Source organism: Dermacentor variabilis, chromosome 3 (genome assembly GCF_050947875.1).
Source record: "Dermacentor variabilis isolate Ectoservices chromosome 3, ASM5094787v1, whole genome shotgun sequence".
Classification (NCBI taxonomy): domain Eukaryota; kingdom Metazoa; phylum Arthropoda; class Arachnida; order Ixodida; family Ixodidae; genus Dermacentor; species Dermacentor variabilis.
The window spans coordinates 22,665,001-22,689,053 of record NC_134570.1 but is presented as its reverse complement, the minus strand read 5'-3'; the positions used below and the strand labels follow the sequence as shown (position 1 = coordinate 22,689,053).

General features: G+C 50.9%; 1 protein-coding gene across 2 annotated transcripts in view; it reads left to right on the top strand.

The window, feature by feature from the left end:
• Nucleotides 1–24,053, top strand: part of LOC142575265 (matrix metalloproteinase-2-like) — a 270,084-nt gene that overhangs the window by 110,542 nt on the left and 135,489 nt on the right. Inside the window, exons 1-2 of one of the 2 annotated variants that reach the window (XM_075684478.1) lie at nt 8,595–8,831; nt 21,664–21,935. In XM_075684478.1, the coding sequence (XP_075540593.1) occupies nt 8,736–8,831; nt 21,664–21,935 (368 nt within the window). In that variant the 5' untranslated portion in view covers nt 8,595–8,735. Of the gene's footprint in view, nt 1–8,594; nt 8,832–21,663; nt 21,936–24,053 lie in introns of those variants that run through there. The other variant, XM_075684477.1, reaches the window with a different exon arrangement.

Here is a 24,053-nt window from a genome sequence, read left to right as displayed (position 1 = left end):
GGTCGCAGACTAAATAACGCATGCACGCACGTTTAAGTAGGAGAGGTTCGAATCAAGGAGCAAAATTAAATTCTACGTTGTGCCGACGGCGTGGATCTTCTGTACAAGACTGCTCCTGCTCTTCATCGAATGCGGCGCCGTGAAAAATATAGACGAAAAACAACCCAACAAGCAAAATAAAAAAACTAAAAGTTAACAAAAGAAACGGCACCCTCCATGGTGCACGATAGACTTGGTTGAAATCTGCGAGCAGGCAGACGAGACCTTCTCAAGTCTCGACGCCGTGTACTGCGGGAAGAGTCCCGACCGTGACTGCGCGCTCATACTTCTGCTGCAAATCCAGTGCATTGTCGTATTGAACCGCGACAATCGCACTTCGACACACGTGTATACAATGGCCGTCCCAAGGCGTGATGTACCGCACCATTCGGATCTCAGCGTGCGTCCCCCCCCCCCCCCCCGATGCCGTCCCTGCGGCGAATGTCCGTCCGGCCCGGGCATTCGTAATTCATTCGGCTTACACGCGCGCTCGCGTTGATCGCAGTCACAACCTGCGCCGTTCGTTCTGCAACCGTCGGGTCGAGTTCGTGTTTGTCTTGCGGGGCCCCCCTCTTATCGCCTCCACCAGTGAGAGGAACTGCGCCTCGCGACGGGGGCGCGCCACGTGCCCGCTGTTTGCCCGTCCGCGCACACCGGGCCGGCGTTGAAGAGGCGCGGCCCGCGCGCTATCTGCTACGCGCATGCCGGCGGGCGCGGTGTCGGCACCACTCGCCCATTCCGGTGTAATAGTGGCAATTAATTAAGGGCCGGCCTGGTTAACGAGCGAGGGAATAAAAGAAAAAGCCGACTACAACGAGAAGCAGCACCGACGAACTGCAGACCGGACCCCCACCCCGGCTGCGTGGTCGAAGCTGTAGGAGAACGTACGTACGCGGAGAGTCGGGTAATAGTTCTGTGCAGCAGAACAGCACCCAAAGTTACGGCGAGAGGGCGCAGCCTCGGTGACCGCATATCTTCTCACGGAGGTCGTCCGTCGTTTGAGTGGCTGGCATGCGCTGCTGCATGCGCTCTGCGAAGAAAAGAAAAGCTGCGAATACACTACTTTGTCTCGCGTAAAGTGACATTATAGTGCGGAGGTGAACTTGTGTCCGTTTGGACGGAGGTTATGTCTTCATGGTGGTCCAGCTGTAGCGCCGTGCTGCGGGAAAGTGGCGGTCCCTGGTGTTTGGAAACTGGGAGAGAAAGACGGGGGCAAGAAGGAGGAACAGAACAAACAGAATCAAGTCGGACATGCGGACGGGCCGTCTGGCTGGCTGCGTATAACCTATACGTAAAGAAGAAAGAAACGAAACATATAAAGAAAAGGCAGGAGAGGCAAAACAGAACGCGATCAAGTGAAGCGCGAGCGCTAGCCGGCTCTTCTGCCGTGAGTTTTCTTTCCCGCAAGGCGTTTCTTGTGTTCTCTTTTTTCCTTCCATTATATGGCTCCTTGCGGACGTACAACGGGGAGGCGTATAAATTAGTGCCAGCTGAGCACCGGATTTCGGACGTTCCGCTCCAACACGTCCGTCTGGCTTTCTTTCGTCTTTTCTCACGGTTACGGTGGCTTCGTTTTTTTTTTTTTCTTGCGTTTCTGTAGCGTCCGGCACATATTGCGCTCTGCGCGGGAGATGGTCACAGCCGCTGAAATCTTACTTCGCCCTAAGCTATATGGTGGGCTTCTTTTACACCTGCCCTCCTCCTCCTCCTCCGCCTTGCTTCCGTCTATCCCGCGTCTTTCTTTATACGCTGTTCCCTATTATACGTCTCAATTCGCGCCCCTGAATTTTCCTTTGCCGCACAGGCGCACAGCACAGACGCAGAGAGGGAAGATAAAGGAAAAGACGGTAAGCGAGCGTTCGACCGCTTTCACTTTCTGTTCCCGAGCGGTGGACAGAGACAGAGCGTATAGCTGCACGCACCGCGGAGGTGCCGCTCTTGCACCGCGCGCGCTCTTTTCTTTGCCGAACGGCTGCGGTCGCGAGAAGGCCGGCCGCGCGCTTCCAGCCAGCCGAGGGGGAAGGTAATAAATGCACCTGCACTCGCCGCAGTTTTGACTATAGGACCGCACTCGTCCCACCCACCGCGTTCCGGGGTGTAATGAATAACCCTAATAAAGGAGCGTCGCGCGCACGCTGCCGCTGTCTGAGTGAACGCCCGCTGTTCGTATATTTTTTACTTCCTTGAAAGCACGTGTGCACATGCGTGCGTGCGTGCGTGCATGAGAGATGGAGCTAAAACAGAAGAGGGGACTGGAGGGGCCGCGTAGTTCAGCTATTACGATGCTCTAATGCGTGAGAAAGTAAATGACATATCCTGACGTACAATGTTCATCAAAAAGCTTCGCTTCCAATGCGCCTGTTGGCACGGGCGCTTGAGACGCGCTATATAAACCTCGCTCCTCGAGAGAGAGAGAGAGAGATCGACGTCGCTCCTCGCACTCCTGATCTTCGTATAGCCGCGCGAAATGCACTGATCAATGCACTAGTGTGCGCATGCCGCTGTGAATCAAACCTCCTTGGTCGGACGAGTATTCGTGTGCTGGGGGATCATGGTTGAATATGGCTGACGCAGCGACGTACTACAAAAGTTATTATGCGGGAGCTGCTGGAGTTGCATTATTTTCGCAGCAATCGAATGGCGTGGCGAATGTCTTACGTTCATCCTCGTCGCTTGCCTGACGGCAGTATGTAAGTCAACACCACAAAGCCCAACATACCATCTCTTGTTGCGCTATAAAATGCTCATTCACATTCAACGTCTTATTTTTTCTTTTCATTTCTCTGACACTTTCGAAGGCAACAACGCGGGAATGCAGGAACGCAATACCTATAATGCCATGTTTTGATGTGTTGAAGCAGGTTTTCCAACTATGGATAGTTCAGCAAACCAATCAATAAATATTTACTATACTCATTAATTTTAATTCAAGCAACCGAACCACTTCTTGTACGGATGTAGTCTCCGAGGGCAGACACAAAGGTGGACAAGTTGTCTTGATTTTTCTTGATGTGGCATAGGCTTTGTGGTGTAAAACGACGCCAGTATTCAGATAGAGCATCTGCACTATTCAGTGTATAAGGCAGGTATTCTCATCCCACACAATTGTTATCGCCGGTAAACGTCTGTCAACTATTTCTTTTATTATTATTATGTCAGGGACAAGAGGGTAATGGCATAACGAACCTGCAGTGATTCTGATACCGCTCTGAAATCAAGAAAAGTGGCAGAGAGAAGCTTCGACAGCGAGTTGTAGCGCATGCACTGGGCACTCCTCCGTTTGGCGCCTCTATTCTGGGATTCAGCCATAGAGATATTAGCTCCGCAGTCCAGAAATTTCTTACGGAGTCCTACCGAAAGCACTGTTAAATTTGCATCTTTTAATTTTCTCGTGTGGTTTTCAAACAGTAATTATCGATCCTTCCTGCTATTATTACTTTCGTTCAACATGAAATTGCACCTTTCAACATCGCTTACGCTATAGGTGTCCTGAACCTTTATTTGTGGTTGGACGGACACCAACGACAACGATTCCTCGAACGGCGTTGCAAGGCACCATGCAAGGCACCTCCTGCTGGGTAGAAGGAACAGTGTTCTGGCGGCTACGATACGGGGCAATCCCTAAGGATGTCCTATCCCGCTTGCTACTGTCGCCGGATGGTTAGCTACTGCCGCCGGATGGTTAGAGTATCGGGCTCCTGTGCTGGAGGTCTTTTGTTCTAATCCGGCTGTCTGACAGCTCTCTGTCTCTCTCATATATATATATATATATATATATATATATATATATATATATATATATATACACACACACGCAATGGCCGCTTGTTAACGGCACTGATGGATATTACACTGTGTAGGCGTACCGGCGTCTTCGTCGGACGCAGAAGACGGCGACCATCGCCCGTTAGCAAGGGCTCACACACGAGTGTGCGTCGCATCTGTACACTAGTTACAATCTAAGCAAGGGGTGCGCTGACCTGTGATGAGCGGCGCGACACCGGAGTGCAAGCAGCCGATATAAGGACGCCGGGCCGGCTCTTTCTATCACCGTAGCTACAGTCGAGCCCTTACCGGGAGTAATTCGATTTCGCAGAGACGGTGATTATAACATCGACCCGGTCTTCTACTTCGCGGGCTTTTGTGACGTTTTGACGACAAGGCTTTGGGAAGAAGCAGGGGGCACAAGTAAAGTGATTTATTTTTTCTTCTTTCTTCCCTCTGCAGAGGAACGGAAGGAGAAGGGGGCATGACCGGGGACATCGGTAATTGAGAGCTCATTCTTTCTGCCTGCTTAGCCGGGATGTCTTTTTCAGCAGGAGTTCTAAACCTCGGCATCGGTGCCGCTTCGTATTGCGACCCGCAATCGGCGCTCTCCCTGTGCGGCTGCTCCCGCGTGTACTGCGACGGTCGATTCGGTTCCTTTCGTCCGGCATTTCCTCACACTGAAATGCAACGAATAGAAAGAGAGGCGATTATCTTCGCATTTTCCAAGCTTGTCAAGGACATGAAATTTATGCACCTCACGCATATATTTCTCGTCAGAGACTTTCGCCAAACCGAATCCGTTGCACACAGCGGTGCAATCTTCCTCTAAGGTGCAATGTTTTTGGTAGAAACGGAACACCAATCTCTGTTCGAGTTCAAGCTTATTTAACGATATAATACGTGCATCGAAATTGATTATAAGACACTTAATCCTATATTCGGGAACGCGCCTCGACTGGGCACAGCGCCACCGCTTGATTGAGGTGGTCACTGTGCCTAAATAAGTGTCCTCGTCGATTTCTGACACAAGCAGTTGCTACGCTCCAGTAGCCATGAGTCGATATACAAATTGCCTGACTGCGATTCTACGGCTGTGTTCCAAAACTCGCCGTAGACGGTTAAATAGACAGCTATATGGACAGCGGCCATCTCGTTCCAATTCCGGCAAAGCCGGCATGAAGGAAGGAAATAAACTAGCAGAGCGCGTTGCGTCACCTAGGCAGCCTTAAATTGCAAGCCATTCCCTTAGCGTTTTTCGTCGCAGTATCGGCCAAACATGGGACCTCTGAGACGCAGCCTATTGGCCGGGAATGCTTGGTTCTCGGTAGTCTTTAAGCAATATTATTATTAAACAATAATTATCATTGTTAATTATTAATTATTACTTAATTATATTAAATTAAATCAATATTAATCTATACCAATATTATTATGTAACTCAGGACAAAAGGTCCCGCTGCAGGTTATAACTGTGGTACCTCTTTCTGTATAGCACCTTCTGTATATATATGTACCTGTAATGAAACAATAAACTTGAACGTGAATGAGCTCTTGTTCAGCTATCCTGCCGTATATAGCTCTGCCTGCAGCGTGTGGGCACCAAACCTATCGCGCTCTCTGACGTGACGATCACGTGTTAAACCGATACGTTAGACTTCAATCGTGCTACGCGATGCGCTTTCCTAATTATTTTCTTCCTCCATGGAAACTGGCAAAAATACAGCTTCGCTATGACAGCATCGAATTCAAGAACGGTGCAGGCTACTTTGCCGTTCAAACAACATGGCGGCTGAGCAGGATGTTTAGAAATTCGACGAGAAGGTCTCCTGTACACTAAACAACGAAGTGGCACCTTATGCGATTAGTGTAAGCTACCTTGTGTTTTTCATAGCTTCGCACACGCAATGTGTTAAAATGTAGCGACAATATATGCTTTTCTTAGCTCGCTCTCGTCGATGCGAGGTGGCGTGAAGCCGCTGACACGTCGTTTGAATGCTCCCAAATAATTCCGTAGCTTGGCTCAAAGCTGTCTTCTTCGCAGTCAGATTATAGATGGTCTTCAATGCTGACCGAAATTGGGAAACACCCTAGAACTCGCGAATCGCATATGCGCGTTACTGCATGGCCTCTGAGTTCGGGTGCCATGGTTACCGAAGCGCAGTGGCTATTTCAGTCGACAGGCCGCCCTGTAGAGGGCGCGGTGCGTTACTTAATACGACCGTTTCTGATGGGGCAGGTATTGCTATTTCTTTATGTGTAAATTAACTTCAGTTTTGGAGCAGTATTGACGTTTTTCATAAGTGTGAAGCTAGCGTTTCCGCAAGGCAGTTTGTCGAGTTAATGGCGGCGTAGTAATTTTTGCACGCCTCATGACATGTAAAGTGCAAATGTGGCTCTCGTGATGAAACTATGCGCAAGAGCCAAGTCAAAGCACGTGCAGCAAACATAATTTGAAGCGCGACTACGTGCCGCCATTATTTGGGCAAATGTGCACTGTGTGGAAGCCGCCCACTTGCGAATTAGGAAAACAGGCTTGGAAGTGAAAACGTCTATGGCTGGGCGAGTACGTGCAGTTTGTGGAGAAGATTCCACGCCAAGAGACCATACACTGTGCGCAATGCCATAGCTACTGCTACGCAACATTCAGGATAAGCTTCCCTCCTCCTTGTCGTTCGTAGTGTTGGCCGGCCTCGAAGGCTCGCGGTACTCCTAAAATCTCTTGTCAAACTACCCTGGACCAGAGATAGATTGGTTGCCGCTTCATATGAAAGCATCGGAATGTACCGCGGGGTCCCGTTTCGGCGCTGCCCGAGTGTTCTACATCATGTCGACACGCGCACGAGGCGAGAGTCAGCTGGTCCTTGTTGCTGTTGGCATACATGGCGCCCGGCAGAGCGGGTCGGCTGTGAATGGGGCCCAGGGGAGAACTTCGCAGCTGCAGCAAAAGCAGCAGCATGGCCCCGCGACCAGTGAGCGAGATTGGCGCCGCAATCCGGGAAAACAGCGGGACGAGTGATTCGATTAGACTCGTGCACGCTGGCCGGGGACGACGTCTCCGCAACTGGGATAAATGGAGCCGAATGGTCCCGGAGCCAGAACGCAGGGGAGAGGGTGCTGGAATCCTCGCTTTGCTTTGGCTCGCCACACCCCTCCCCCTCATCCATTCCCTGTCTTCCGCTGCCACACTTCCTGCCTTTGCCTCTTCAACGCTTATAGAGTCGTCCTCGCGATCCGGCCAGCGGCCGAAGGCCACGACTGTGAATTCTGACGATCAGTTCTGCGCATCGTAAGTTCACGATATCTCAAATGCGCTGTAGGGAGTGCCAAGTAATGCAACGAAATAAGACAGAAAAGCCCTTTGACAAGGCGCATTGCGCCGACATAAAGTGTTAACGATATGTAACTTGGCAAAGGAGTAAAACACCCGTGAAAGTTGCAGTACACAAAAATAAAGCGTTATCTTATCTTATGAAACCTCGGCTTTTATAGCATACTTAACGGCGGAAAATTTCCGCGCAGCGAAAAGCAGACGCGAGATGCGTTATAACTGTGCCCCAAAACGCGTCGGGGCAGCAAATTGCTCTTCAAAAATCATGGACGATTAAGAAATATCGCATATGATTAGGACCTGGCTGCTGCACCGCTTTTGGCTTCGATCGAAAATAGTGCCACGCCGAGACGACATCTCTCCGCCAGCGCGCCACGATGCGCCTTTCCTCGCGACCCTGAAAGTGTGCGGGGGCAAAGACAGCGGTTTTTCTCGAGAAGAGCTCGTATAGTGCGCGCCATTGTCTGGGGAGGCAAAATTGAAAGGGGGAACCATTATCAGGAGGCGTCCTTTCTTTCGCCAAGGAGCGCAGCCGCATCGATCGCCGTGTAATTCAGCGTGCATGCCTCGGCAAGGGCGCTCCCTCCGGCCGCTCTGCTCAACGCGTATCCCTCGCCGGCGGCAAGTGTCGGAGCCCCTTCGATCGAATGTGACAAGTTGGCCCCGCGAACTGGAGTAGAATTACGGCCCACGAGGATTACGCAAGGTGTGGCGACACTCTCCAGGCTCCTACAGCCCGAATCTCTAGCTGGTGCGTGCGTACAGCGGGTGCCTGAAGCATGCAGTACGGGACGTTTGCAGCCGGGCTATAACCCTGTAGCTATCGGGGCACAAAATCGAGACATGAAATCTCCGGACGTTCGTCTAGACAACCGGCACACAACGACGGGCACTGGCCGGTCGTTGCAGCGAACAAGATGGCAGCATCGACTCTAAGAGATGACAAAGAGTTCTTATGAATGAACAGCTTCGCGAAACCGTTCCAGGAAGAAACACGTTTTTTCTTTCTTTCTTTCCCCCGCATCGGGCGGCTCACTCATGCCAGCGACTGAATGCATTATCGAGCGATGCGTAATACTGAGTGCAGATGTCGGCCTCTCGCCAGGATGAGCTCAGCGCTCCTCGATCTGCTCGACACGTGCGCCGACACGTGGTCGGCCTAGCCAGCTTTGCGCCGGCCCGGTTCCTCTGTCCCAACTCTGGGCGCGGGAAAGAGGCTCGGCTGGCTGGCTCGTCGCGACCTTCAGGAAAAAGATGCTCCCCTGGCGTCACTTCCATCTTTTACGCAGACGCCGTAGGAAGAGCTGGCGCACCTTGGCGTGCGCGCCCTTTTCCGGAACACGCAGCAGGAGCGGACGTTTGATCGTCGTTGATGAGCGTCAACCGGTGTAGGGAAGAGAGAGAGAGAGAGAAAGCGACCTCTGAGAGTCGGGCTACTCCGGTGTTGTCATCTTCACTCACTGCCTTTTAAGTCGTGGCGGCGCGAACACTTCCAGCGTGCCACATCTGCGTTATTAGAAGTGTCGGTTGGTCTGTGCTAGTGTTGCGTGCGGTGAGAGGTTTACCTTCGGTCTGCCTGGAATCGACACAGCGAGGTGCTATGGCCCGCCAGGTGGCGTCACTCGTAATGCTCGTCTTGTGCTTTGCCGCGCCCACTCAGCAAGAGCGAAAGGCAGCCATGAAGGCTAAAATGATGGTAAATACTCTTTCGTTTTGTTGTTATTTCTTTTCTTCTCTTGTTTTGTTCAACTTGGTGCTTCTACGACGAAGCACCTAGAGATGCATCCCTTCGTTGCCTTGCAAGATTACGACCATTATGTGGTGGAATGTGAGCGGAAGAAATAACTCTGCAAAGTAGCTGAGCATAACTAGACCGTGGATCAGCAGACACGGCATGTGCACGCGTACAGTGTGTCGTGTCGTGAATGGTTTTATTCGTGTTGTCATTCAAGTCAACCACCTGTGCGCAGTCGGTGTATCACTGTGGTGTACCTTTAACCCAAGGTGGAGCCATCCGTATAATGTGCCATTGTCACCTCGAAAAGCCTATGTCGACTGCAAATTCTGGGCAGAAGAAAATGATGACGTGGGCTTTGCCCCACTACACAGAAGCACACAAGGCAGTCCTTTATATATATATATATATATATATATATATATATATATATATATATATATATATATATATATATATATATATATATAAAGTTTAAGTAAAGAGTGCAGTGCGCAAGATCTTCTTATAGTAAATGATCAACAGTGGTCAAACAGCGGATGTGTAAGCTGAAACCAATGGTTTGGCGAAGTGTTTTGCCTTGGTCACTGTCAATCGCTTCAAGTATCCATCTTCCTGTATGCCTCTGTCTTGTTTGTTTTTCAGTGTCATGTAAAACACACAAAAATTTAAAAGGCATAGCTAAACACCATGACGTAGCGACATTTCCATGAGAGGCCATGACATTTCTTAGCACATGTTTCTTGTGTGGAAGAGCAATTGTAATCCATCTCTGACAGACTACAGCACCAAATGTACGATACTTACGAAAAGCACTTAAATTTATTTTATTTTTTTTTACTACTATTGATACACCTCAGTAACCAAGGGAGGTATAGTATTCAAAAGAAGGTAACATAATAGGTAATAGTATGGTGTACGCAATGAAGTTCAAAGAGAACAAAAAAAAAACATTTTTCGAAGCTATTATTCATGAATGCGGTGGATCCGAGACATCAACTGTGTTATGTTAAATGACAACACATGTCGCATGGGGGGAGGCAGTTTACCACTTTAGACTCAGTTCCTTTTTAAAGACATACTTCTCTTTGACCTAGCTGGTGCTTCTCCGTTAACATAAGGCAGTAGTAGCACGAACAGAAGATTACAGCAAAACAAAAGAGCACTGGATAAGCGTGATTTCTTTGCTTTGTGCTTATGACTGTCGCTTTGCGCCTGCGTCCTATACCTTACGCGCTGATCTAAGCAAGAAAAGTGCGACTTCAGACGTATAGCGCGCTTTCAAGTCCCGTGAAAGCATGGCTGCCCCCTATAGTAGTGCTTTAAACGTGTAGTAAGCGAATCTCCCTGCGGTAAGAACATGCCTAACGGCACGCTGTTACTTAAAGTCCCGCTATCCCTTTATCTCAAACCTCCCCCCCACCCCACCCCACACCCACACCCCTCGTGTTTCGTCGCAAACAGAAAGCTAGTCTGGTTTGTCTGCGTAGGTTTTCATTTCTTGCTTGTCCTTTCCACAGAAAAAAAAAAGTGAATGAGGTTTTGGGCACCGCAATGGGACTACGCAGAATCCTAGATGGTACCATGCTGTTGCGTTTCGCCTGCGACACGTGGTTTTGCCGGCGCGACGGCGGCGGGGCGGCGGACATTTTGGCCCGATCGTCGTCACCGCAACACTCATCGCCAGGTGTTTCCAGGCGCGGCTGCGGCGATGCGACCGCCTAGGGATTTCGTTCCAGTCATTGTGCCCGAAACAGGCGATGCCAAAGCAGGGATCTCATTCCAGTTATTGGGCCCGAAACAGGCGATGCCAAAGCAGGGATCTCGTTCCAGTCATTGTGCCCGAAACAGGCGATGCCAAAGCAGGGACCATCTTCTCGTTACAGTCATTGTGTCCGACCGGCAGCGCCACGACAGTGTGCTGCGCAGCGCCACGACCAGGTGCTACGAGATCGTGCGCAGCGCCACGACATGGTGCTACGGCATCGCTACGACAGTGTGCGTCACCATTAGCCCATTGTACATTCACGTGCTCGTCTTTTGAGGGGTTCCTTCTTGCCCTCAACTGCGAGAGTATAAAAACAGCTGCCCCCGGACGCCAGAGGAGGGCTCCGATTTCTTCCGTTGAGTGAAGTGCTCTCCCGTCTCTCTACTTCGGTCAAACCTGACCGCCAACTCTTTGCGATGTTAAAATAAACAAGTTGTTTCGTTGTTACCAGTCGACTCATGCTTTGCCGGGACCTTCGGATGCTTCGAGTTGTACCCCAGGCCGCCCGGCCAACGCTACCCTTGGGGCTTGCGACCCAGGTACAACCACGGGCGTCAGCGCCGAGTTCCCATCCGATCGCTCCAGTGTCGCGATCCGAAACATCTGGTTGCCAGCGGTGAGATCGCCTACGACTTCAAACAACGGTCTGCCAGCGGCGAGATCGCGACAACGGAGGCCAGCAGCAAAGAGATGCAGTTGACTGTATGCTGAGCAGCTCAACGACGATCCGGGAGCAGTGCAACGAGCCCTGTGTGACGACTGGTTGCCTGCAGCGGAACGACTGCGCGGAATTCCTGCCTGCGAGGTTTGGTGAGTGCGGGACTTTCTTCTTCTGAGCGTTGCCAGGCTTTTTGTTAGTGTCAGAAACAGAGCTGGTAATTGTGGTTGTCGTTGCTGCCGGGTTAGTTTGCGGCAAGACAATAGTAAGCAGTAGAGAAAGCAGCATTCAGAGCAGCCATGGATTTGAAGTCGTTGCGCAAACCGAAATTGTTGGAGCTTGCAAGAGAGTTGGGTCTGGATGTCTCAGACAAACTAAGAAAACCGGAACTGATAACGGCTATTCTTGAGTTAGAGGCTGAGGATGACGAGCTGTCGGAATGCCTTGAGACTATTGAGGAGAGGTCAAAAAGACAGGAGCGCGAACTTAAAGAGCAGAAAGAAAAAGAAGAGCGCGAACACGCTTTGGAAATGAAGCGTCTCGAGGTAGAGATGGAACGCGCTCGTAATGGAAGTCAGGCACACGGTGCAGGAGAACGCGTATTGTTCAAAATGACTGACCTGATGCGGCCGTTTAAGCTTGGAGAGGACATTGGTTTGTTCCTGGTTAACTTTGAGCGAACGTGCGAGAAGCAGGGGTTCTCTCGGGAAACGTGGCCACAGCGCTTGCTCACTTTGTTACCCGGCGAGGCGGCCGACGTAGTCGCTCGCTTGGATAGAGAGGAAGCAGAGGATTTCGACAAAGTAAAATCGAGTCTGCTAAAAAAGTACCGGCTGTCTGCGGAAGCGTTCCGTCGGAAGTTTCGGGAAAATGAGAAAGGCAAAAGTGAGTCATATACAGAGTTTGCGTATAGGCTTATGTCGAACATGCAGGAGTGGCTCAAAGAAGAGAAAGCGTTTGGTGACCACGATAAAGTTCTGCAGTGTTTCGGGCTAGAACAGTTTTATAGTCGGTTACCGGAGAACGTGCGATACTGGGTCTTGGATAGGCCAGACGTGAGTACGGTGGCTAGAGCCGCTGAGCTAGCCGAGGAGTTTGTGACGCGTCGAGCTCGCGGAGCTAAGGACGGTCAAAAGGGTGAATTTGGCTCCAAGTCTGAGAGGCCAAGGTTCACGCCCATGAGATTTAAGGGGGACACGCGTAGTGAGGATGCGAGTGAAAGCAATCCGACCAAACGTAAAGAGACGGCAGCCGAAGCCGAACGCAGAAAGCGGTTCGAGATGAGGCGAGCGGGCGTTTGTTATACGTGCCAGAAGCCGGGTCACTTTTCGGCGCAGTGTCCGGAAACAACACCAAAAGTTGTGTTTTTTTCAATAGGCAGCACGGACGAGAACATGAAGCTTCTCGAGCCTTACATGCGAGACCTCCTCGTAAACGGGAAAGAGTGCCGAGTGCTTCGCGATTCCGCAGCTACGATGGATGTAGTTCACCCGTCTTACGTAGAACCCCATATGTTCACGGGCGAGTGCGCATGGATCAAGCAAGCCGTGGAAGCTAATAGCGTGTGTCTGCCAGTAGCAAAGGTGCTTATTGAAGGACCTTTCGGAGCGCTTGAGACAGAGGCGGCAGTGTCATCTATGCTGCCACCCCAGTACCCGTACCTATTTTCAAACAGGTCCGATCACCTCCTGCGCGAGAAGGGGCTTTTGTTTGGTGAAGCTAGTGTTCAGGCCTTAACCAGATCGAAGGTTCGGGAGCTCGCTGCAAAGGCGGTAGTTGCGGGGCCGACGTTATCAAACAACGAAAAAGGGTCAGAGGCGCAGCAAGCTGATATTCAGAGCACGCCCGAACAGAATAGAATTGAGTCTGTAGCGTTGAAGGCGCCAGATACTGGAGAGGAAAATCCCGACGCGGGAAAGTTAGAAGAGCTATCTACTGATTTGCTCATCGCGCCTACGTCAGACGGACTTGATAGGTTGCTAAAAGTCAGCCGGACGGCTTTGATAGCCGAGCAAAAAAAGGATGGCAGCCTGGAAAACGTGCGCTGCAATGTCAAAGAAGGTATCGCCAGGAAAACTGCGCGTTTTGTGGAAAGAGGTGGAGTCCTGTACCGGAAGTATCTAGACCGCCGAGGAGTGGAGTTCGATCAGCTGGTCGTGCCTCAATGCTATCGTCAGGATCTGTTGCGCTTGTCACATGGGGGTTCGTGGTCCGGACACCTAGGAGTTAAGAAAACTAAGGACCGTCTCTTGCAAGAGTACTATTGGCCAGGGTGTTTTCGGGACGCAGACCATTTCGTGAGGACATGTGACACTTGTCAGCGGGTGGGCAAACCAGGGGACAAATCGAGGGCGCCGTTGAAATTGGTACCTATCATTACGGAGCCTTTTAGACGGCTCGTTATTGATACAGTGGGACCTCTGCCGGTAACAGCCACGGGGTACAGACACATTTTGACTGTGATCTGCCCAGCGACAAAGTTCCCTGAAGCAGTGCCGCTTAAAGAACTCAGCTCAGTTGAGATAGTCAATGCACTACTGTCCATATTTGCGCGAGTTGGTTTTCCTGCAGAAATTCAATCAGATCAGGGCACAGTGTTTACTAGCGCTTTGACGACAACTTTTCTCGAAAGGTGTGGGGTAAAGCTGCTACACAGCTCAGTGTACCACCCACAGTCGAATTCCGTTGAGAAGCTCCACTCCGTCATGAAGCGCGTGTTGAGAGCCTTGTGTTTTGAACATCAAACTGACTGGGAGCTGTGTCTGCCTGGGGTGATGTTTGCTTTAAGGACCGCGCCGCATGCGGCTACGGGGTTTTCGCCAGCTGAACTGGTGAACGGTCGCTCGCTTCGATCTCCGCTTCGCATGCTTCGAGAATCATGGGAAGGTAGGGGCGACGACCCAGTCGTGGTGGAGTACGTGCTTAAGCTCCTCGAACGCTTAAGAAGGGCACAGGAGTTGTCAGGTGAAGCAATGACAAAGGCCCAGCAGAGGGCCAAGGTTTATTATGATCGGACAGCCAGGGCCCGTCGTTTTGAGGTTGGCGATGAGGTCATGATATTGCGCACATCGCTAAACAACAAACTAGACGTGCAGTGGGAGGGCCCAGCGCGAATTGTTCAGAAACTGTCGGACGTTAACTACGTGGTAAGTCTGCCAGGAAAGCGGAAAGCACAGCAAGTTTACCACTGTAATCTGCTCAAACCTTATAGACAAAGGGAAGCAGTGGTGTGCCTGATGGTAAACGTTCCTGAAGAGCTTCCGGTCGAGCTTCCGGGACTAGGCTCAGTGACGAACAGGGAAGACACCGGTCAAGTCATTAGTGACCTTATCAGTAAAGCACCGCTGTCGCCTGAGCAGAAAACCGAACTACACCAGCTATTACAAGAGTTTCAAGGTCTGTTCTCTGAGAGGCCTGGTAGGACTTCTGTACTTACTCATGATATAGAACTTACCTCCACAGAGCCAGTACGATCCAAGGCGTATCGGGTGTCACCCCGCCAGAGCGATATTATGGAGACTGAGGTAAAGAAAATGCTACAGCTCGGTGTTATTGAGGCAGGTGAGAGTGATTATACCTCCCCTTTGATTTTAGTTGAGGTACCGGGCAAGGAACCTCGTCCTTGCGTCGACTACCGCAGGCTTAATTCCATCACTAAGGATCAAATTTATCCGATCCCTAACATCGAGGAGCGCCTTGAGAAAGTTAGTAGCGCTCAGTTTATTTCCACCCTAGATCTTGTCAGGGGTTATTGGCAGGTTCCACTTACAGAAGAGGCTAGTAGGTATGCGGCGTTCATTTCACCAATGGGAACATTCCGTCCTAAAGTGTTGAGTTTTGGTTTGAAGAACGCGCCATACTGTTTTTCAAGTCTCATGGATAAAGTGTTGCGGGGACAGCAAGAATTCGCTTTACCGTATCTAGACGACGTAGCGATATTCTCCGCATCCTGGTCTGAGCATATGACACACTTGCGGGCAGTGCTAACCCGCCTGCGCGAAGCAGGCTTGACAGTAAAGGCTCCTAAGTGCCAGTTAGCACAGGCCGAGGTTGTCTACCTCGGTCACGTGATTGGTCAGGGTCGTCGCCGCCCCTCTGAAATAAAAGTGGCCGCTGTGCGAGACTTTCCGCAACCGCGCACAAAGACCGATATTCGGTCGTTCTTAGGTGTCGCCGGCTACTATCAGAGGTACATCCCTAGGTACTCTGATATCGCGGCTCCCCTGACGGATGCTCTAAGAAAGACAGAGCCTCAAACAGTCGTCTGGGACGAGACAAAGGAAAGAGCTTTTAGCGCCCTAAAGAGTGCCCTAACAAGCCAGCCTGTGCTACGATCGCCAGACTATACAAAAGGGTTCATTGTTCAGTGCGATGCTAGTGAGCGAGGCATGGGCGTTGTACTGTGCCAACGGGAAAATGGAGAAGTAGAACACCCCGTCCTGTATGCTAGTCGTAAGCTGACCAGTCGTGAGCAGGCGTATAGCGCCACCGAGAAAGAGTGTGCATGTCTCGTGTGGGCCGTTCAGAAATTGTCATGCTATCTAGCCGGCTCGAGGTTTATCATTGAGACGGATCACTGCCCTCTCCAATGGCTGCAGACCATCTCTCCCAAAAATGGCCGCCTCCTGCGCTGGAGCCTCGCTTTACAACAATATTCCTTTGAGGTGCGTTACAAAAAGGGGAGTCTCAACGGTAACGCCGATGGCTTAAGTCGAAGCCCCTAACGTAGGAATCAGCCTCAAAATTGTTTGTTACTGATGTTTTTCTTCCTGAGGCAGGATTTTTTTTTAACATATTGCTTTTGTTTAGTGTTTCGAAGTGATGATATGCTTTCTAGTGCAATTTTTCAATTTGTGGACGCGTTCTGAGTGATGCTAGACTACTGTAAGGAACTAGGCAGTGGTATAAAAAGGGGAAAGAGCCTGGCAGGGCTTAGTGAGGGTTGTGCCGTGCTTGCTGACTGAGCGGTTGAGTTTTCAGCGTAGTTCTAACGCTTGCCGGGAACGAGAACAAAAATGTGAACTCTCCCGAAGTCACTTTGCAGTGTCCCGTGCGAACCTGAACGAGAGAACGAGGCCTTCTCTGTGCGCTGCGCTCAAGAAACGTCAAGGGACGCCCGACTTCGGTTATGAGCATCATCGAGCGACATCCCTCCGGACAGCGGATGCAGTCCCCTGTCCATCGGGATCTCCTTTCCCCGGCGGGGCGGTCTGTTGCGTTTCGCCTGCGACACGTGGTTTTGCCGGCGCGACGGCGGCGGGGCGGCGGACATTTTGGCCCGATCGTCGTCACCGCAACACTCATCGCCAGGTGTTTCCAGGCGCGGCTGCGGCGATGCGACCGCCTAGGGATTTCGTTCCAGTCATTGTGCCCGAAACAGGCGATGCCAAAGCAGGGATCTCATTCCAGTTATTGGGCCCGAAACAGGCGATGCCAAAGCAGGGATCTCGTTCCAGTCATTGTGCCCGAAACAGGCGATGCCAAAGCAGGGACCATCTTCTCGTTACAGTCATTGTGTCCGACCGGCAGCGCCACGACAGTGTGCTGCGCAGCGCCACGACCAGGTGCTACGAGATCGTGCGCAGCGCCACGACATGGTGCTACGGCATCGCTACGACAGTGTGCGTCACCATTAGCCCATTGTACATTCACGTGCTCGTCTTTTGAGGGGTTCCTTCTTGCCCTCAACTGCGAGAGTATAAAAACAGCTGCCCCCGGACGCCAGAGGAGGGCTCCGATTTCTTCCGTTGAGTGAAGTGCTCTCCCGTCTCTCTACTTCGGTCAAACCTGACCGCCAACTCTTTGCGATGTTAAAATAAACAAGTTGTTTCGTTGTTACCAGTCGACTCATGCTTTGCCGGGACCTTCGGATGCTTCGAGTTGTACCCCAGGCCGCCCGGCCAACGCTACCCTTGGGGCTTGCGACCCAGGTACAACCACGGGCGTCAGCGCCGAGTTCCCATCCGATCGCTCCAGTGTCGCGATCCAAACAATGCGCATACGTTCCCGAGTGCTTTCTCCTCTGCCCCCTTTCTAACTCCCCTTTCCCCCACTCCAGTGCAGGGTAGCAAACTGGAAACTTGCATCTGGTTAACCTCCCTGCCTGTCCTCCCTCTCTCTTTCTGATCTTTCCCGGATCGAGTGACAGTTGGCGCACCTTGTATGCTAGTGTTTTCTTCTTTTTGGGGTGGGGGGGGGTGGGGAAGGGATGTAATCATGAATGTCCACATGGCGTCGACTGCCAAGATGCATGAGCCACGCTTTTTCATGTGCGTCTGCGAGGTGCCCTTGTGCAAGTTTATGAGAGACGCCGGCCAGTCTAACTTGGTGCTACCGTGCCCCTCCTCTTTTATTGGCGTCGCTTCGCATTCACCACTTCGCCACGGAACGATAGCCGGCAGAGTTATTTCTCGTGATACGATGTGTGCCCTTTCTCTGCGGAAGCCAGCAGAGTTGCAGAAGAAATAAGACGACGAATAAACCTCAAAAGCAGCAGAGCACACGGCAAACAACAGCGCACGAAGCAGTCCCGAGGGTTCCTCCGCGCAGTTCCCATGGCAGCGGTGCGCCTGCAGCCGCAATCAGAGGCGAACCTTCTCGGCTTCCGGTTGCGGTGTCGTCTGCGCGTCGAGCCGTAATCCAATCACAGCCGCTAGCCCGGATCCTGGTGTTAGTTCTGCTGTTGGCGGGACGACTTTGTCGGCAAGCCTAGCCGCGCCACGCACCAACTATCTCTTCTCAGCGGCCAAGAGCGCAGGCGCCGGCGGGTGACGAGGTCGTCGCCACGTGCAGACGTGTCAGATCGCGTCAGTCGCGAAGCCTCGCGTCCAAGACCCCTTCTTGTCAGCGCTGTCCGCCAGGCCGCGCCAGAGTGGTTGCCGGGCGCGCTGTTATTGCTAGCGTCGGCTCTTGTCTCCCAGCGTCCAGAGCAGCGTCAGTATACCGGCAGAAAAACAGCGCGATAACAAAAGAAAAAAAAATGATGTTCCTAATCTCGTTTCCTGCGTTCCACACACGCGGTCGCAGGTCCTACACTGTACTGATTTTTCGCACTCTCTTCTCTATTTCCCCCTTACCCCAATGTAGGGTAGTATTTTAAACACAAAATTGACTCGGTTTGCAAAGGCTTCTGCAGCTTTTAAGTAAAGCGCAGGGGCACTTCAGATGGCCAGTAATGTTGAAAGTTGAGTGAGTTGGTGATTAATCATTATACCGTGTTGGCGAGGCAGGGCACTGACCAGAACAATACGGAGACGCAAAAGAGTGTCGTGTATTCTTGTGTGTCTCCTGGCAAGTGCGTTACTGCACGCACCCGGTATGATGACTTCATATGGCGTCACGACCATAAAGTGGTTATTGTTGTTGTGAGTGAATCTAATTTTAAGTTTACGACGTAGCTCTCTTCAACTAACCATGTGCTGGACCTTGTTGAAGCGCTTTGCGCGCAACGGAAGTGCGTTTAGACTTCCTCTGAAACAATGACCTTGACTAGACCCCCTAACTGCGCGTACAGCCGCCCTGATTTTTAATAATATAGCGCGAGCGTCGACTGAACTGCTGGTGAGCGCCTTATAACGGCGATAAGCGTGCAACAAGGCGAGAGTTCGCGCACGAGCCTTGTTGCCTTGTTGCACTCGCCTTGTTGCACGCTCTTGTTGCACGCTTATCGCCGTTATAAGGCGCTCACCAGCAGTTCAGTCGACGCTCGCGCTATATTATTAAAAATCAGGGCGGCTGTACATGTTATGTGTATGTGTGAATGATCATTTCATATACCGCCTTTCTCATTTACAGTAGCACGCTAGACGTATGGCCAGGTATGGGCGCTATAACGTAAAACTATTCCAAACTTTTCTAATCCAATTCTGCAATCAGCCCTACGCGATTGGTCAAAAACTTTTTGGACGACCCCCACTTTGCCTGGCTGTGACGCGATGTCACGAAAACCGCCATAGCTCCCAATCCGATATGACGCGTACACACTGATTATGCATGATTTGACCGAAGAAAAGCAAAATAGTTATTTATAATTCGACGCATTTTCGCCATTACCCCTCGGCTTTTGGTTAAAAGTGTTTGGGCTGCAACCACATCGCCTGCCTCTCACGCGACGTCACAAAACCGCAAAAGCTCACTACGTCAAAGTTACGTGTACGCGTTAAAGACACATTAATATGCCGAACAAAACTGATTTTTCTTCTGAATAGCCGCAGGCTGCCCCGTTCTGAAAGGAATAAAAGATGGCTGCCGCCGATCGCTCAGGCACTGGCTACTCGCACCTGCCGAAAAGAATGGGTATATTTGCGTATAATAAAGATTTTTGCGTGGCCGCGTAACGTTATCGAGCACTTTCGGCACGTTTACGACCTCGCTCTGTCAACGCTTCTTCGCTGAGGACCTGTTTGAGCGTCGTTCTTAAGCTTCAGTTGCATGCCGCCGCTATTTTCGACCAGCCACCGAAAGTTAAATGAGGGAAAGTGGACCAGTCGCAGACGCCGACAACAGCCTCTTCATCCGGTTATCGGTTTTCAGTGCAGTGGCTCGGCCCCATCAAATCCCTCTCCACTTGAGCGTGCTCCTTGCCTCTTGTCATCCAATGAGATAAGACAAGCCGCTCAGCGTAGGCGATGTTATTCGTTTTTGAACGAAAAGAGCGTTTGATTGGTCTGTTCAGACAACCCTGCGGGTGACCGCCCGATGCTTGCGTATGCGGTTACGCAAATTTGACGTCAGGAGGTTGGAATAAAAATATATTGGAGTAGTGTTACGTTATAGGGCCCATACTTTAGCATTCTTGAAGAATCCCCGCCACTCTCTTATTTTGAGCGCGGCACTTGCCGAGAGCTTATCAGATGATAAGATTGAGATTCCTCTTGAGTCATCAGTCGCCATTTCTATATTCTGTGACACCAACTGCAGTTATCACTATTCCCGATCCACAGTGGCGGTTCGCGTGCTTGTCGCACAGCCATGTCCCCGTTGAAGGATCGTCTTCGCTGGCATACACCGACGACGCGTGCAGTACATGTGCGGGCGTTAATAAGTAAAGCAGGGTTCCCTCTAACGACCGACCTGTCACGAATTTCTCTATCCGTCACAATTATCAGACTGCGTAATTGTGACAGATGATGTCTGGTTCCCGTTGCCCCTCTTATTAGCGGGCGTTGTCGCGTTGGCACATCGACCTCGCTCAGGAAGACGCGGCTGTCGGCGTCTCTCACGTATGTTTGCGCATGCAGTAGAATCTCCCTTAGCGAAACCGAAAGGAGGCTGGGAACACTTCGTGACAGCTGTGGTTACGCTGTAGGTGTTGATGTCTTCATCTGTATGCAGTCGTTGTGCATGACGCTTATTTTCGAACCGCTGGTAAATCCAACTGCTTTGTGACACCACGCATGGCGTCTGGAGCGCTGCAACATTTCCCAGTGCTATTGCATCGTTAATGCGCGTAGTGTTTTACCTTATTTTTTGTTTTGTTTTTTGTGTTTTCTCAGAACTTCTGGTTTGCTCGAGCGACTTTAACTGAAGTGCTGTCCGTACACGTATCTACACCTTCTCTCTCCCTTCTTTCTCTTCCCCTTCTCCCTTCCCCCAGTGTAGGGTAGCCAACCAGACTATTGACTGGTTAACATCCCTGCCTTCCTGTATTCTTCTCTCTTTCTCTCTCTCTCTCTACCTTAGTTTTAACTATAGACTATCCGTGCAGTACTGAATTGTACCTCCGCACGCGCGGATAAGCTTTCTTTTTGATTAATGTGCACACTTTTAAGTACTAAAAGGTCCCTTTTCCGTTCACTGCACTTTTTCAGAGTCTTCAGTCGGCGACTTTACATTTCACATATTTTTTTTATAACGTTAACCAATACGAGCAAGAAGCAGCTGCTACAAGTAACACGTGACAATCCCAACAACAACAAAAGTAATAGGTGAGAAAATAAGAAGGGGGGGGGGAGGGGGCGTCTGATGGCTACCCTGTAAGAACAAAGGGGCTCTGATGACTGCGATTGACGGTTCAATTATTCTAAGCACCCTCTCTATGCAGACAGGTTCCAAAATGTGAAGGGGAAGGCGTGGATGTACTTGCGGTTTAATTCGATATATCTGTCCTGGTATTATGCCTCAATATGTCACAGCAGAAGAGAGCCTTAGCCACGCTCTCTTCTGGTTGCCTCCCTGTATTCAGCAAGGTTGAAACACCTGCGAGACACGGTGATCCGAAGACGCGTGAAATCGTAGAAGCGTACGCGAATCGCACTCGGAGCATTGTCTGCGCTGCCGTGCCAAGCATCTGCAAAATGCAGCAGATGCGAGACGTGTGTGTGTGCGTCACAGGCGTCACGTATAAGTGCTCTCTTCCTTCGTCGCAGGGCTTCCTGGAGCGCTTCGGCTACATGGGCGACACGAGCCGCAACGCGGTGCTTCCCTCGGACAACCTGCGCACCGAGCAGGGCTTCCGGTCGGCGCTGCGGCGCATGCAGCGCTTCGCGGGACTCCGCCCCACCGGACAGCTGGACGCCGAGACCATGGCGATGATGAAGAGGCCGCGCTGTGGCGTGCCCGACGTCATCGGGCACGCCGAGCGCGTCAGGCGATACGCGCTGCAGGGCGCCAAGTGGGACAAGACAGAACTCACGTGGAGGTGAGTGAGGGCACACTAGCTGCGCTTAAAGCACGCGTGTTACATATATATATATATATATATATATATATATATATATATATATATATATATATATATATATATATATATATATATATATATATATATATTGGCAGTTTGGCTCGAAGGCGAAGCAATGCAAGCAATAAGGTATAGCGTTGCGGTGGAACTTCTCGCATGGTGTTCTAACAATGCACGAATGCGATAGGGCGCGACGCAGCACGTGATACAACCGCTGCTGTGCAGCAGGGAGAGCATCCTGGTAGATACCAGGCTTCTCACAACGCTGGCGCGACGATGAACACTCGCAGGGACGTGTCATAGGCGTCGCAGCTCGGTGGTGCACGAGACCGACGGAATACCGTCGGCGCTTGTCGGCGCCCAAATAATCAAGATTAAGCTTGGTGTTTTCCGTCCATTTCGCTCAGACCATTCCATTGGTCACGTGAGAAGGCAAGGAAACCCTCCTGCTACACAAGAGCGGTTGCGGGGAATCTGGATAAGCTTAAGTTAAAGGTACAGTATAGTACGTTCCTGCTATTTCTGAAAAATAAACACCATGCAAATATGTCAAGCCGACAAATCACGCAGGGCGTGCATAAGCAGAGCCGCATTAATTAAAGCGCACCTCAGGGTCCAGACGACACTACGGAAGCGGTCGATCGTCAAATCGACACTTCCGTGTCCGCCGCGGTATAGCAAATTTGCGGCTATGGCATTGCTAGAGGTCGCGGATTTGATCGCGACCGCGGCAGCTGCATTTCGGCGGGGGCGAAATAGAAAATGGATGTGCAACTAGATTTTCAGACACAGTAAAGAACATCGCGGTGTCAAAATTAATCCAGAGTCCGCAACTACGGCATGCCTCATATAATCCGATTGCGGTTTTGGCACGTACATCCCCATAATCCAATTCAAGTTTAATACTTCTGCCACGATGCGATGTTCCATGTGAGGCAATAACGCTGCTCAACCCTCTTAGAGGTTATGAAATATGGCGCGCAACAATGCCTCAAGCAAACATATCTCCCTGTGTGTTCTGCTACGCACACAAACAGCAGTGGTGCACGCATGGTAACGTTTAACATCAACTAACCACTCTCATGTAGGACTAAACGTTTAAGAAATTAAACTTTCACCGTCAACATCACCGCTAATTAACGTCAATCAAAGCAACCAGCACAGAAAGCTTCGCTTACATCGATTCCCACAGTACGTAGGATCTACATAATTTTTCCATGGGTGTAAGGGGGTGGTTTAAACAAAAAAACACCCTTACGGGTGCAAAGCTGTTTAGTATGCAGTTGAGCTATGCACTGACTGGGAGGGGGCGAAGGCGGGAGGAGAGGCGTAACACGCACCACTTCGCTGGCGCTATGGATGGCGTCACCAGGTGTGGTGTAGAGTCACTGTGTACAGCTCCCAAAAGCACGCCCGCCGCTGTTGGCTTGAGGAACCGGCGCTCGGTCGGCCGCGGCGGTAGAGTGGACGCTCGATGTTCGTTTGCACTCATTGTCACATTGTGTGGGACCTGCATGATCTTTCTAATTTCCTGAGTTTGCTCCCGCCACAGTGGCTTAGTGGCTATGGCGTTTTGCTGTAAAGTTGCACTGCAGCGAGACAAGTTTTCTGAAGGCTCTTCGAATTAATCGCAAACGCAACGCACATGTTTGTTTTTTTCGCTCCATTGGCAAGATGTCTTGCTTGCGAATGTCTCTCTCTCTTTTTAACAATATAAGTCTATGCATTCTGGATCACATTTTCTGGAATATTTCCCCTGGCATGTCACAAATGTGACGTGTACCACGGAGAATGCTATGCTGTCAAAAACATGGTCGAGTCATCTGCGCTGCGCTGTGTTTGATATGTCCACTTCGTTTTTCCTGAAACGCCAGGCATGTAACACAGAACCAGTGAGTAAAGTCGGAAGGTTGCTGCGATAACTGCCGATTTACTTTCTACAAAACCTGTCGAAGCAAAATATTCGCGCATGCATGCGCAAGGCAAACAATGCACAGGAAAAATGCTCGCACGCACGCACGCACGCACGCACGCATGCACGCACACACACACACACGCACGCACGCACGCACGCAC